The sequence below is a fragment of the Dendrobates tinctorius genome, unplaced genomic scaffold, assembly GCF_039654945.1.
Source record: "Dendrobates tinctorius isolate UK_male_01 unplaced genomic scaffold, ASM3965494v1 ptg000062l, whole genome shotgun sequence".
NCBI lineage: Eukaryota > Metazoa > Chordata > Amphibia > Anura > Dendrobatidae > Dendrobates > Dendrobates tinctorius.
Genome location: NW_027361730.1, coordinates 12,605,539 through 12,622,745, shown reverse-complemented (window position 1 = coordinate 12,622,745; position 17,207 = coordinate 12,605,539). Strand labels below are relative to the sequence as shown.

General features: G+C 46.5%; 1 protein-coding gene across 9 annotated transcripts in view; it reads left to right on the top strand.

Annotated features, from left to right (window-relative positions):
• The first annotated feature begins 2,650 nt into the window (after window positions 1-2,650).
• The window catches only part of SBF1 (SET binding factor 1), a 198,275-nt gene continuing 183,718 nt past the window's right edge, over window positions 2,651-17,207 (top strand). For 8 of the 9 annotated variants that reach the window (XM_073579279.1, XM_073579273.1, XM_073579272.1 and 5 more), the window contains exon 1: window positions 2,651-2,803. In XM_073579279.1, the coding sequence (XP_073435380.1) occupies window positions 2,749-2,803 (55 nt within the window). In that variant the 5' untranslated portion in view covers window positions 2,651-2,748. The remainder of the gene's footprint in view (window positions 2,804-17,207) is intronic. The other variant, XM_073579277.1, reaches the window with a different exon arrangement.

Here is a 17,207-nt window from a genome sequence, read left to right as displayed (position 1 = left end):
TTCTGGCTGGGTGCGGGACATCCCATAATGATCCCGCCACAGAGCATACATTATAGCCATACATACAGTGGGGGCAGATTCCGGCTGGGTGCCGACATCCCATAATGATCCCGCCACAGAGCATACATTATAGCCATACACACAGTGGGGGGCAGATTCTGTCAGGTGCAGACATCCCATAATGATCCCGCCACAGAGCATATATTATAGCCATACATACAGTGGGGGCAGATTCTGGCTGGGTGCGGGACATCCCATAATGATCCCGCCACAGAGCATACATTATAGCCATACACACAGTGGGGGGCAGATTCCGGCTGGGTGCGGGACATCCCATAATGATCCCGCCACAGAGCATACATTATAGCCATACACACAGTGGGGGGCAGATTCCGGCTGGGTGCGGGACATCCCATAATGATCCCGCCACAGAGCATATATTATAGCCAAACACACAGTGGGGGGCAGATTCTGTCAGGTGCAGACATCCCATAATGATCCCGCCACAGAGCATACATTATAGCCATACACACAGTGGGGGGCAGATTCTGTCAGGTGCAGACATCCCATAATGATCCCGCCACAGAGCATATATTATAGCCATACACACAGTGGGGGGCAGATTCCGGCTGGGTGCGGGACATCCCATAATGATCCCGCCACAGAGCATACATTATAGCCATACATACAGTGGGGGGCAGATTCTGGCTGGGTGCGGGACATCCCATAATGATCCCGCCACAGAGCATATATTATAGCCATACACACAGTGGGGGGCAGATTCTGGCTGGGTGCCGACATCCCATAATGATCCCGCCACAGAGCATATATTATAGCCATACACACAGTGGGGGGCAGATTCTGGCTGGGTGCCGACATCCCATAATGATCCCGCCACAGAGCATACATTATAGCCATACACACAGTGGGGGGCAGATTCTGGCTGGGTGCGGGACATCCCATAATGATCCCGCCACAGAGCATATATTATAGCCATACACACAGTGGGGGGCAGATTCTGGCTGGGTGCCGACATCCCATAATGATCCCGCCACAGAGCATACATTATAGCCATACATACAGTGGGGGGCAGATTCTGGCTGGGTGCGGGACATCCCATAATGATCCCGCCACAGAGCATATATTATAGCCATACACACAGTGGGGGGCAGATTCTGGCTGGGTGCCGACATCCCATAATGATCCCGCCACAGAGCATATATTATAGCCATACACACAGTGGGGGGCAGATTCTGGCTGGGTGCCGACATCCCATAATGATCCCGCCACAGAGCATATATTATAGCCATACATACAGTGGGGGGCAGATTCTGGCTGGGTGCGGGACATCCCATAATGATCCCGCCACAGAGCATATATTATAGCCATACACACAGTGGGGGGCAGATTCTGGCTGGGTGCCGACATCCCATAATGATCCCGCCACAGAGCATATATTATAGCCATACACACAGTGGGGGGCAGATTCTGGCTGGGTGCGGGACATCCCATAATGATCCCGCCACAGAGCATATATTATAGCCATACACACAGTGGGGGGCAGATTCTGGCTGGGTGCGGGACATCCCATAATGATCCCACCACAGAGCATATATTATAGCCATACACACAGTGGGGGGCAGATTCTGGCTGGGTGCCGACATCCCATAATGATCCCGCCACAGAGCATACATTATAGCCATACATACAGTGGGGGGCAGATTCTGGCTGGGTGCGGGACATCCCATAATGATCCCGCCACAGAGCATATATTATAGCCATACACACAGTGGGGGGCAGATTCTGGCTGGGTGCCGACATCCCATAATGATCCCGCCACAGAGCATATATTATAGCCATACACACAGTGGGGGGCAGATTCTGGCTGGGTGCGGGACATCCCATAATGATCCCGCCACAGAGCATATATTATAGCCATACACACAGTGGGGGGCAGATTCTGGCTGGGTGCGGGACATCCCATAATGATCCCGCCACAGAGCATATATTATAGCCATACACACAGTGGGGGGCAGATTCTGTCAGGTGCAGACATCCCATAATGATCCCATACACACAGTGAGTCAGATTCTGTCAGGTGCAGACATCCCATAATGATCCCATACACACAGTGAGTCAGATTCTGTCAGGTGCAGACATCCCCTACACACAGTGGGGCAGAGTCTGACTGCACAGAGCTGAGGATCTTGCCACGCTGTCAGCCGTGGGCTGCACATAGCGGAACCCGACTCGTGGAATGTCTGTGTAAAAACCCTCATTATAAATAAACCCGCGACAAACAAATATGAACATCACTCTTCAGCGACTTTGTAAACTATTCCAACCGTGGCCCCTGACAGTTGACAGGACATGCGCCAGCTCCACGTCACAGCTTAGCACCTCCCAAAAACACTCCGCTCTGTCACCGAAGCTGCTGCTTCCACATGACAGCGCCCTGACTCGCCTCACGCCTCTCACCAGCCTATCAGACGTCGCCGAGCCGCCCACATACCGGGGACACGCCCACTTCCGCGGGCAGCGCGTCCAATCATGACAAGTCAAGGGGAGAACGTCACGTGATGTGCCCTCCTCCTGACCCCAATTAGCCCCGCCCCATGACGTGTCCTGCAGACCACACCCGCTCGTGCCGATTTCGTGCATGCGCACTAACGGGCCGGGCTGGCAGGAAAGATGGCGGCGGCTGTCGGAGGATTCCGAGGTTGAGAGAGCGGTACGGGGAACGGGGTCATGGCGAGATTGGCAGATTATTTCCTGCTGGTGGGATATGACCTTAACAAGAGAGGTAAGAATGGGCGGGACTGGGAGCGGAGAAGGGGAACACCCGGAGTTGTGTGAGGTACCTGGGAGAGGGGAGGATGCGCTGCGGGGGTGCGAGGAGGCTGCTGAGCGCAGGAATGACAGTGTGCTCTAAAGGGTTAATGTGTGAGGCGAAGGGGCCATGCCCCATGTATATAATAGATGGAGTGGTGTGCAGCAGTATACAGGACTGAGGGGCCTTATAGTCCCACCATCTACCCCAGTACAGTGCCCCACACATGTATACAGAGGTGTGCAGCAGTATACAGGACTGAGGGGCCTTATAGTCCCACCATCTACCCCAGTACAGTGCCCCACACATGTATATAGAGGTGTGCAGCAGTATACAGGACTGAGGGGTCTTATAGTCCCACCATCTACCCCAGTACAGTGCCCCACACATGTATATAGAGGCGTGCAGCAGTATACAGGACTGAGGGGCCTTATAGTCCCACCATCTACCCCAGTACAGTGCCCCACACATGTATATAGAGGTGTGCAGCAGTATACAGGACTGAGGGGTCTTATAGTCCCACCATCTACCCCAGTACAGTGCCCCACACATGTATATAGAGGCGTGCAGCAGTATACAGGACTGAGGGGCCTTATAGTCCCACCATCTACCCCAGTACAGTGCCCCACACATGTATATAGAGGTGTGCAGCAGTATACAGGACTGAGGGGCCTTATAGTCCCACCATCTACCCCAGTACAGTGCCCCACACATGTATATAGAGGTGTGCAGCAGTATACAGGACTGAGGGGCCTTATAGTCCCACCATCTACCCCAGTACAGTGCCCCACACATGTATATAGAGGTGTGCAGCAGTATACAGGACTGAGGGGCCTTATAGTCCCACCATCTACCCCAGTACAGTGCCCCACACATGTATATAGAGGCGTGCAGCAGTATACAGGACTGAGGGGCCTTATAGTCCCACCATCTACCCCAGTACAGTGCCCCACACATGTATATAGAGGTGTGCAGCAGTATACAGGACTGAGGGGTCTTATAGTCCCACCATCTACCCCAGTACAGTGCCCCACACATGTATATAGAGGCGTGCAGCAGTATACAGGACTGAGGGGCCTTATAGTCCCACCATCTACCCCAGTACAGTGCCCCACACATGTATATAGAGGTGTGCAGCAGTATACAGGACTGAGGGGCCTTATAGTCCCACCATCTACCCCAGTACAGTGCCCCACACATGTATATAGAGGTGTGCAGCAGTATACAGGACTGAGGGGCCTTATAGTCCCACCATCTACCCCAGTACAGTGCCCCACACATGTATATAGAGGTGTGCAGCAGTATACAGGACTGAGGGGCCTTATAGTCCCACCATCTACCCCAGTACAGTGCCCCACACATGTATATAGAGGCGTGCAGCAGTATACAGGACTGAGGGGCCTTATAGTCCCACCATCTACCCCAGTACAGTGCCCCACACATGTATATAGAGGTGTGCAGCAGTATACAGGACTGAGGGGCCTTATAGTCCCACCATCTACCCAGTACAGTGCCCCACACATGTACTGTATATAGAGATGGGCAACAGTATACAGGACTGAGGGGCCTTTTGGTCCCACCATCTACCCCAGTACAGTGCCCCACACGTATATAGAGGTGTGCAGCAGTATACAAAGTTTTTTTTTTTTTAATTAAATTATTTAAAGCAGCCAATATGTTTCCGGGGCAGGATTGGAGACGGGCAGGATGGAGAGATGGGGGCAGGATTGGAGGGGGGCAGGATGTGGAGATGGGCAGGATGGAGAGATGGGGGCAGGAATGGAGACGGGTAGGATGGAGAGATGGGGGCAGGATGGAGAGATGGGGGCAGGATGGAGAGATGGGGGCAGGATGTAGTTGTTCCTGTATGTGATATTATTGGTCATTTTAAAAATGTAAAAATAAATACAAATATACCTAAATTGTATTGCATATCTTAACAAATATTTAATAGGTTAACGTAGAGTAGAGCTTGGCCAAAAGTGTCTACAGTGTTGTGATGGCGGCTTTAAAATTATTTTGGCCCCAAAAAATCTGCCGGCTATATGTGTGATCTGGTGATAGGAACTGTTAATGTGTGATTGGTGAGAAGTGGAGTTTTCCAAGAGAAGGCGGTGGGACTGTGGACAGTTTGAGGGGTGGAGGCGGGGCTGGGGTGGAGCCTGGGCGGAGTCTTAAGGGGGCCCCAAAAATTTTGCCAGTATGGGGCCCCAAATTTCCTAGTTCCAGCCCTGGTCTCTTGATTCTGCACTGTGTATCTGCTTCTCTGGTTTCTTGCCTAGGTCCTGACTATTCTCTGATTGCCCCTCTTGTACTGTGCTGCTATCTCCGTGTATGACTCATTGCTTACGCTCATGTATATAGAGGTGTGCAGCAGTACACAGGACTGAGGGGCCTTATAAACCCACCATCTACCCCAGTACAGTGCCCTACAAATGTATATAGTGGTGTGCAGCAGTATACAGGACTGAGGGGCCTTAAGCCCCCGTTACACACTGCGATATCGCTAGCAATATCGCTGTAAAGTCACCGATTGTGACGTAGCAGGGATATTGCTAGCGATATCGCTACATGTGATACTTACCTCCGACCGGCTCCCCCGCTGGTTATCGCTGGTCGCGCGAGAAGGTCCTGGATCATTTCTCGTTGTCAGCTTCCTGCGGCGATGACGAGCGATGCGGGCGGGAGGACGTCAGGATCGCCGCGTCTGACAGGTAAGCAACGACCCCCGCGATGTCGCTGGTGAGATCTGCCTGTGTTGCAGCTCACTAGCGACCACTTAGCGATGCACCAGCGATCCATATCGTTGTCGGGATCGCTGGTGCATCGCTATGTGTAACGGTACCCTTATAGTCCCACCATCTACCCCATTACAGTGCCCGGCACATGTATATAGAGGTGTACAGCAGTATACAGGACTGAGGGGCCTTATAAACCCACTATCTACCTCAGTACAGTGCCCTACATATGTATATAGAGTTGTGCAGCAGTATACAGGACTGAGGGGTCTTATGGTCCCACCATCTACCCCAGTACAGTGCCCGGCACATGTATATAGAGGTGTGCAGCAGTATACTGGACTGAGGGGCCTTATGGTCCCACCATGTACCCCAGTACAGTGCCCTACACATGTATATAGAGGTGTGCAGCAGTATACAGGACTGAGGAGCCTTATAGTCCCACCATTTACCCCAGTACAGTGCCCTATACATGTATATAGAGGTGTGCAGCAGTATACAGGACTGAGGGACCTTTATGGTCCCACCATCTACCTCAGTACAGTGCCCCACACATGTACACTGCTCAAAAAAATAAAGGCAACACAAACAACAGAATATAACTCCAAGTAAATCAAACTTCTGAGAAATCAAACTGTCCACTTAGGACGCAACACTGATTGACAATCAGTTTCACATGCTGTTGTGCAAATGGAATAGACAACAGATGGAAATTATTGGAAATTATCAAGCCACCCTCAATAAAGGATTGTTTCTACAGGTGGGGACCACAGACCACATCTCAGTACCAATGCTTTCTGGCTCATGTTTTGGTCACTTTTGAATGTTGGTTGTGCTTTCACACTCGTAGCATGAGATGGACTCTACAACCCACACAAGTGGCTCAGGTAGTGCAGCTCATCCAGGATGGCACATCAATGCAAGCTGTGGCAAGAAGGTTTGCTGTGTCTGTCAGCGTAGTGTTCAGAGGCTGGAGGCGCTACCAGGAGACGTGGAGGGGGTTGTACAAGGGCAAAAACCCAGCAGCAGGACTGCTACCTCCACCTTTGTGCAAGGAGGAAGAGGAGGAGCACTGCCAGAACCCTGCAAAATGACCTCCAGCAGGCCACAAATGTGCATGTCTTCACAAACGGTTAGAAACCGACTCCATGAAGATGGTCTGAGGGCCTGACGTCCACAGATGGGGGTTGTGCTCACAGCTCAACACCGTGCAGGATGCTTGGCATTTGCCACAGAACACCAGGATTGGCAAATTCGACACTGGCGCCCTGTGCTCTTCACAGATGAAAGCAGGTTCATACTGAGCACATGTGACAGTCTGGAGACACCGTGGCGAGCGATCTGCTGCCTGCAACATCCTTCAGCATGACCGGTTTGGCAGTGGGTTAGTAATGGTGTGGAGTAGCATTTCTTTGGAGGGCTGCATGGTGTTGGGCTGTAAGCACAACCCCATCTTACAGTATGCTGATTGGATTTGGATTTCCCCTTTTGCAATTCTGTGGATTTTCCAATGGGTAAATTCCATAGCAGTTCAATCCTGATTATATGAATGCTAATGGTTAGTAGTTACAGCTTTTGGTCTAACACATCTTGGCTTTTCATGACTAGCAACCCATTGTTCCCTTTTTAAATTAAAGATGTCATGTAGTCCCCTCCTGTACCTTTTGCATTGATTAGCTGGAGGGCTCACGTGGCATAACAATTTCATGCGAGCCCCGAAGCTGACATCGCTGAGAAGAAGTTGGTGCCCACAGTGAGTTTTTTATTTTACAAGGGGTTCTACTTTATTTAAAAAGATTTTTGTCCAAGTAATTGACGACCCATTTACTTGACTGCATAGAATATTGATGTCAAGACAAGAAGATTCTTCCTGCTTGACTTTTTTCATTTTAGAAAGAGGTACCCTTGTGGTTTTTGTCTGAGCACATAGCATATTGATAAAAGAGGCCGTCTATCCAATAAATAGGTATACTAGAATTTTTTTTGTTTTCTAGGAAAACCATGAAGGATGGATCTTTAAAGGGGTTTTCCAACAAACAGTTCATTTTAATCCCTTAATGACAGAGCCAATTGGCACTTAATGACCGCAAGCCAATCCCACTGATTCTGAGAATGATTTTTCGTGACATATTTTACTTCATGTTAGTGGTAAATTTTCTTCGATATAACTTGAGTTTATTTATGAAAAATTTTTTGAAAATGTTGCATTTTTCAAATTTTTAATTTTTGTACCCTTAAATCAGAGAGTTATGTTACACAAAATAGTTAATAAATAACATTTCCCACATGTCAACTTTACATCCACACAATTTTGGAAACATTTTCATTTTGTTAGGATGTTATAAGGGTTAAAAGTTGACCAGAGATCTCCAATTTTTCCAACAAAATTTACAAAACCCTTTTTATTTTTTTTAAGGGACCGCTTCACACTTGAAGTGAGTTTGGGGGGGGTGGGGTGTCAATATGACAGAAAATACCCAAAAGTGACACCATTCTAAAAACTGCACCTCTCAAGGTGCGCAAAACCACATTCAAGAAGTTTATTAACCCTTCAGGTGCTTCACAAGAACTAAAGAAAGAAAAAGACAAACATTTTACTTTTTTCACAAAAAATTTACTTTGGAGCCAATTTGTTGTGCAATTTCTCCCTGAGTATGCAGATATCCCGTATGTGGGGGAAAGCCACTGTTTGGGTGCATGGCAGGACTCAGAAGGGCGGGAGCACCATTTGACTTCTTGAACGCAAAATTGGCTGGAATCAATGGTGATGCCATGTTGCTTTTGGAGATCCCCTGATGTACCTAAACCGTGGACCCCCCCCAATTCTAACTCCAACCCTAAGCCCAAAATTTTATCATAACCCAAAAACTTTAGCCCAACCCTAATGGAAATAAATACTTTTTTTATTTTATCATTGTTACCTAACTAAGGGGGTGGTAAAGGGGGGTTTGATCTTTTTTTTTATTTTGATCACTGTAATATGGTCTATAACAGTGATAAATGAACCAATAGGAATAATTTCCTGTTGTTGCCGGGTGCTGGCCAGCAGATCTTGGCGGGCACACTGCACATGCGCCCGTCATTTTCTTCTGGGAAGAGGATGCCGGCAGCCCGGGAGACTTCACGGGGGGGGGGGGTGTTGTAGGGACTCCAGAGGTACTGAGGGGGAATTGAGGGACCCCATTTCTCTCTCCTCTGATGTACGATAACATCAGAGGAGAGAAATTAAATGGGAAATAGGACTTTTTAAAAAATTTTTTAAGGTCGCTGTTATTCCGTTAATAACGGCAACCGCAACACTGGCTTTGGTAAAAACCGACCTGAATCATGTTCTCGGGTCTCAGCTACCCCTGGTATCTGAGTCCATGGAGAAATTCCAACCCTGGGGAGCGCTATACACTTTCTCCGCGCCGTTAAAAGGAGGCGCTGAGGCATTAGTACCCTCAACGGCATATTAGCGGTCGTTAAGGGGTTAATTAATAGATTTTGGAATAATAACTTCCACAGTTGGATGTGTTTTAAATAAAATGTTCCTGTGCCTGAGATAACCTTATACATGTACCCGTACTGTGTAATGGCTGTGTCTGACCGTACAGGGACATGGGCTGATCATACCGCAGGGGAGGGGGGAGAAAAAGAGAGTATACAGACAGGACAGCAAATTATTCTTTCTTTGATGCAAAACATTGCCTAAAAGGAACCTGTCACCCTGATTGGGTGATATGAGACTCGGCCAGCACCTTTCAGGCCTGATACACAGCGTTCTATAATGCTGTATATCTGCCCCCAACCCAATCTGAAAGACAAGAAAAAGACCTTTTATTATACTCCCCTGTGGGGCAGTCCTATCTAATGAGTGTCTGTCACGCTCGCGCCTTGGCAGATTGGCGTGAGCAAGGGGGTTGTGGACTACCCTGGAAGGGGCATAACTAATGCAGCTACCTTGGTCTTCTCTGGAGCCTCTGATGGTGAGGTCAGGCTTATGCGGCAGGTAGCTGCCAGGTGCCACTCCAGGGTGGTGTCTGGCTGTGGCTGCTGATCCTACTGGGCAACAGAACGCTAGGACAGGTGGAGGCGACAGGCAGGTGAGCCCGGCAGGCACGGCTGAGACACTGGTAGGCGGGCACAGCTGACTGGGAAGGCACAGGGACATGGACAGGAAAGAGTGGTGTATGCAATAGGTAAATGCCTGTTCACACAGGAGGTACTAGTACGGGAAGGATGGAAATATAGATGGATATGAAGGTACAGGTCTGGACCTGTTCACACTGGAGAAGAACCACAAGGCTGTGGAGAGGAGCTGCAGTTAGCAGCAAGAGGTTCTGCAGCAGCAGAACCGGAACAAAGCAGAGCCGTAGGAGCGTGGAGCACAGGCAGACTGAGAGGATACAAGGAAAGTCACAGCAGGGGAAGGAGCCACAGACAAGGAGACCGAGACACAGAGGTAGGATTGCGTTCAGACAAGGTAATGGTGCGAGACAAGGTACTGGAACAAAGACACAGAGACTCGGATATAGTGCCTCCTGGAGGGCAGAGAGGACAGGTACGAGACAAGGAGCAATAGCACAGGGACCAGGATATTCTGCCTCCTGGAGGGCGGACGGCCAGACAGGTGCAAGGCTAGGAACAAGGACACAGAGACCAGGATATTCTGCCTCCTGAAGGGGAGAGCAGACAGGCACAGATACAGGACTTGGAATAAAGCCTCCAGAGAAGGCGAAACACAGGACAGGACCTGGCAACTCAGTAGCAAGACACTGAGTGAAGGCATTGCTCAGGCAGCTTCCACTGGGTGGAACTGCCCTAAATATTAGAGGCCTCTTGGTGATTGGCTGGGAGCACATTAGGCAGGTGCACCCTGATTCCATAAGAAGGAGAGTGCCAGTGCCGCCCCCCCTATACACACAGCCAGGAAGCATGCAGGAAGCAAGAGGCACACAGCATGGAGCCGGCAGCAGACAGAACTCACAGTATGGCCTGGAGCAGTGAGTAAGCTGGTGTGTGGGGGATGGGAGGCCATGCAGCGATACCGGCAGGGTTGTTAGTGTCATTGAGGTTTTGTTCCTGCACCTCCCTTCTTCTTGTGATGCCGTCCTCCTCCTTGCTTCATGTGGATGACGTGTCTCTACGTAATTCACTCAGTCTCCCAGGCATTGCGCTCCTGCACAGGCATACTTCTCTGACTTGACTAGGGCAGAGCAAAGTACTGCAGTGTGCAGGCGCTTGTGCACTGTGGTGCTTCACTCTGCCCTAGTGAAGGCAGAGAAGTACGCTTGGACCTTGATGTCGGTCAGAATATGTGGATATGATGTAGGGCCACATCATTTTCTTAAAGCAAGAAGAAGGGAGGTTCTGGACCGAGACCAACGAAATCCATCAAACCAGACCACCCAGCAGGTGAGTATAAGGGTATGTGCACACGTTGCTGATCCGCAGCGAATTTTCCGGGTGGAATCTATGCAGATCCACAAGTGTTTGATCATACAATGTTAACCAATGGAAAAATAAAATTGCTGTGCACATGCTGCGGAAAATTCCGCACGGAATCCGTAGCGGTTTATTTTCTGCAGTATGTCAATTCTTTGTGCGGATTCCGCTGCGTTTCTACACCCATTCCTTTATAGAGAACTGCAAGCCAAAAACGCATGACAATCTGCACAAAATCCGCATAAAAACGCGTTGATTTTGACCTGCGGATTCTGCCAAGAGATGCAGAATCCGCTCAAGAAATTCCTGAGCCCAATCCGAAACGTGTGAACATACCCTAAAAGCTCTTTTTCTTGCAGATCAGGATGGGGACAAATATACAGCATTTTATAAGGCTGTATGTCAGCCCTGAAAGATGGTGGCTAGAGTTGAGCGATACCGTCCGATACTTCAAAGTATCGGATCGGGATGGATCGGCCGATCTTAAAAAAAAAAAAAAAAAAAAAGTATCAGTATCGCCGATTCCGATACCGGAAGTCCCATTCAAGTCTATGGGACTTCCGGTATCGGAATAAGAAAAACCCTGTTTTTGCCTTGTACTGCCTCTCTGGGGTCTGTACGGGCCTTTCGGGGGGCTGTGCCGGGCTGCCAGGGGGTCTGTGCCGGCCTGCCGGGGGTCTGTGCCGGCCTGCCGGGGGGCTGTGCCGGCCTGCCGGGGGGCTGTGCCGGCCTGCCGGGGGGCTGTGCAGGCTCCGGTGGGCTGTGCCGGCCTGCCGGGGGGCTGTGCAGGCTCCGGGGGGCTGTGCAGGCTCCGGGGGGCTGTGCAGGCATCGTCCGATGGGACTACAAGTCCCATCGGGCGATGCCTGCTACATTGACAGTGATTGACACATTAGCCAATGATGGGACAGTAGTAGTCCCATCATCCGGCTAATGTGTTGAATGTAAAAAAAAAAAAAAATAAAAAAAAAAAATTACATGCTACATACATGCTACATACATACAACATGCATACTACATGTAACATACATACTACATATATACTACATGCAACATGCATACTACATACATGCTACATTCATACTACATATATACTACATGCAACATACATACTACATATATACTACATGCATGCAACATACATACAACATATATACTACATGCATGCAACATGCATACTACATGTAACATACATACTACATATATACTACATGCATACTACATACATGCTACATACTACATGCATGCAACATGCATACTACATATATACTACATGTAACATACTACATATATACTACATACATGCTACATACTACATGCATGCTACATACATACTACATGCATGCTACATGCATGCTACATACATACTACATGCATGCTACATACATACTACATGCATGCTACATACATACTACATGCATGCTACATACATACTACATGCATGCTACATACATACTACATGCATGCTACATACATACTACATGCATGCTACATACATACTACATGCATGCTACATACATACTACATGCATGCTACATACATACTACATGCATGCTACATACATGCTACATACATACTACATGCATGCTACATACATGCTACATGCATGCTACATGCATGCTACATACATACTACATGCATGCTACATACATACTACATGCATGCTACATACATACTACATGCATGCTACATACATACTACATGCATGCTACATACATACTACATGCATGCTACATACATACTACATGCATGCTACATACTACATGCATGCTACATACATACTGCATGCTACATACATACTGCATGCTACATATATACTGCATGCTACATATATACTACATACATACTACATGCATGTTACATACATACTACATGCATGTTACATACATACTACATGCATGCTACATACATACTACATACATACTATATACATGCTACATACAATACATTCATACAATACATAGACATACAGTACGTATGTACGTAAGTATGTATGTAGTATATATGTGGTATGTATGTAGTATGTATGTAGTATGTATGTAGCATGTAGTATATATGTAGTATGTATGTAGCATGTAGTATGTATGTAGCATGCATGTAGTATGTATGTGGTATGTATGTAGCATGTAGTGTGTATGTAGCATGCATGTAGTATGTATGTGGTATGTATGTAGCATGTAGTATGTATGTAGCATGCATGTAGTATATATGTGTTATGTATGTAGCATGCAGTATGTATGTAGTATATATGTGGTATGTATGTAGTATGTATGTCGCATGCATGTAGCATGCATGTAGTATGTATGTAGCATGCAGTATGTATGTAGCATGTATGTAGCATGCAGTATGTATGTAGTATATATGTAGTATGTATGTAGCATGCATGTAGTATATATGTGGTATGTAGCATGTAGTATGTATGTAGCATGCATGTAGTATGTATGTAGTATGTATGTGGTATGTATGTAGCATGTAGTATGTATGTAGCATGCATGTAGTATATATGTGTTATGTATGATGCATGTAGTATGTATGTAGTATATATGTGGTATGTATGTAGTATGTATGTAGTATGTATGTAGCATGCATGTAGTATGTATGTAGTATATATGTGGTATGTATGTAGCATGTAGTATGTATGTAGCATGCATGTAGCATGTATGTAGTATGTATGTAGCATGCATGTAGCATGTATGTAGTATGTATGTAGCATGCAGTATGTATGTAGCATGCATGTAGTATATATGTAGTATGTATGTAGCATGCATGTAGTATATATGTGGTATGTATATAGCATGTAGTATGTATGTAGCATGCATGTATTATGTATGTAGTATGTATGTGGTATGTATGTAGCATGTAGTATGTAGCATGCATGTAGTATATATGTGTTATGTATGTAGCATGCAGTATGTATGTAGCATGCAGTATGTATGTAGCATGCATGTAGTATGTATGTAGTATATATGTGGTATGTATGTAGCATGTAGTATGTATGTAGTATGTATGTATGTAGCATGCAGTATGTATGTAGCATGCATGTAGTATATATGTAGTATGTATGTAGCATGTAGTATGTATGTAGCATGCATGTAGTATATATGTGGTATGTATGTAGCATGTAGTATGTATGTAGCATGCATGTAGTATATATGTGGTATGTATGTAGCATGTAGTATGTATGTAGCATGCATGTAGTATATATGTGGTATGTATGTAGCATGTAGTATGTATGTAGCATGCATGTAGTATATATGTGTTATGTATGTAGCATGTAGTATGTATGTAGCATGCATGTAGTATGTATGTAGTATGTATGTAGTATATATATATATATATTTTTTTTTTAACATTTAACACATTAGCCGGATGATGGGACTACTACTGTCCCATCATTGGCTAATGTGTCAATCACTGTCATGGTAGCAGGCATCGCCAGATGGGACTTGTAGTCCCATCGGACGATGCTTGCACAGACCCCCGGACATCAGCACAGCCCCCCGGCAGGCCGGCACAGCCCCCCGGCAGGCCGGTACAGACCCCCACAGGGTGCACAGGCCACCGGCAGGCCGGCACAGCCCCCCGGCAGGCCGGTACAGACCCCGGGCAGTCCACACAGCCCCCCGGCAGGCCGGCAGAGACCCCCGGAAGGCCCGAAATGACGGCGCATCATGATGCGCACACACCGCGCATCATGATGACGTCATTTCGGCTGTCAATCAACTTTGAACTTCCGATTCCGATGCCGACTTCCGATATTGAAAAAATATCGGAAGTCGGTATCGGAATTCCGATACAGCAAGTATCGGCCGATACTTGCGGTATCGGAATGCTCAACACTAGTGGTGGCCGTATCTCATATCAGTCAAAACCTGATGACGGATTTGCTTTGAAAAACGGAAAGAATTAGCTGTGATCCCCTGCTGTCCTGTCTGTATACTATTTGCCTCTTTCCCTGCCTAGGAGCTGTTGTGTGATCACATCATGTACCTGCACGGTCAGACACAGCCATTACACAGTACACAGCAGGGGCACATTTATAAGATTATCTCAGCACAGGAACATTTATTAGAAACACGTCCAATTGTGGAATTTATTATTTTTCCAATATCTATTGATTAAAATCAACTTTTGTTCGTGGGAAAACCCCTTTAACTGCGACGAAGGCACCATGTAATGAAAAAGGAGATCCAGGAGTCAGTGTTGAATATTGCTGTTTTATTAGTCAATGCGTTTGAAAGTTCACAGACTTAATCAGGACAAAACCATCATATGGTGTCATCGGCAGCGCAGTCAGTGATCCATCCTTCCATTACATGTATCTTGGATGTGCAGCAGCTGTTCTGCTGAGCTTTCTTTTGGCTTGGGGCACACAGCCCTGCCAGGTGAGCACATCCAGACACCTATCATTTTCATATCCTATATCCAGGAAAGACCCTATTTTTCTCTGTTGTCTTCCATTGTTTTTTTATTTTCTAGATATACGGTACTTTGCTTACACAACTAAAATGAGATGTGTTTACCCCTGCCATTCCAGCGCTGCCTCGCCGACACTGTCGTCTTTTTTTAATTTTAAATGGATGATGCCTTAAAAAACTGGTAAACTCATCATATTTATTGTATGATTATAGAACAAAATAAATTGCAATTTACATGCTGTTTAGAAAAAAAAGGATAGAGTGCAGTTAAGACATTTACTTGCATAATATGGTTCCGCCTGGTGTTCATATACTTGTCCCTGCACCACTACAGATGACTAACAGGTCTCCCATGTGTGAACCTTATGAGAGACTTATCAGTAAAATAGAGCGGTGCTGGGAGAGTCGCTGTCCAGGGTAGACACCTGACTAGTTAGTTCTCTCTCTATGGTACCCGGCTAGATCTTCAAACTATGGGCCCAATTCATCATTTGTGATTTATTGAAGTCACCTTTTTTTTTTTGCCTTGTGGTATTTGCTTATGTTTTTATGCAAATGCAAAATCAAAAATGATTTTCATTTTTGCTTTTAATCTATTTTTGCAACCTTTTAGCACCAAAACTTGCAAAAACTTTAAAGTGGCACATATGTTTGAAAATGTGCCAAACTGAAAACTTCACCAGAAGCCTTACTTCAGGCAAAGACTTGAGTGAAAAGTGAAACAAAATGAGACATTTGGTAAAAATGAAATTTATCTGACACATCTGGATCACCAAAATTGTCGAGGAAAAATGAGATCTGACTTAAAAATACTAAAGACCGTAAAAAGCAACAAATTACTCCAGAAAAGTGGATACACAACAATGATGAATCTGGCCTAGGTGTCCTCTATTACTGGAGCATTTCAGAGAAAACTATACCTGTATGGAATCATGCCGCTTGCCCTGTGCTTTGGGAAGCATGCATCTCTGACAAGTTCTTTTAAGAAGCGGCCATAGTGTCAGCTGCCAGGTGGGGAGGGAGACTGATTAGGGCCAGAGTCTGTCCACAGCAGCATCATTTTTTTTGTTTCATAAGCAACAATGTACATTACTTTAAAGTAGCTTTTAACTGGTTTCAGGACTTTTGATATGAAAATGAATGACAAGTTAGACTCTGTTGAAAGGACGATGAAATACCCGCCATGTATTCACATCACCCACTGTTTTGATTTTCTTATGTGACTGCTTTATCTAGAATGGATTATATTAAAAGGGAATCTGTCATCTATTTTTTGTTATATAAGATGCGGCCACCGCCATCAGGGGCTTATCTACAGGATGCTGTAGTGTAGATAATCCCCTGATGTAACCTGAAAGAGAAGAAAAACGTATTATATTATACTCACCCAGGGGCGGTCCGGTTCGGGTCCGTAGGGTGTCACGGTCCGGTGCCTCCCATCTTGTAGCGATGACGTTCTCTTGTTTGCTTCCTGTCGCGGCTATGGCGCAGGCGCACTTCTCTGCCCTGTTAATTATTCTGTAATGTCTGGTGGGGAGGGGCAGCTTTCCCATAGCAGCTAAGGTTGTGCGGATGTAAGGATAGGGCTTATTGCAATTCAGCACGTCCAATCATTTTGTTTTTAGCAGTAAATATAAAATCCAGACCTAATCGTTCTCCCTCCCTGCTGTGCCCAGTAGCACTAATGTTTTTCTGAGACCGGTAGGAAATGTCACAGATAGGAGTCAGTAGCATATCGCTGCACATACATGCCATACAGTAACTCCTGAAACTTTACCTGCCTTGAATATTTGA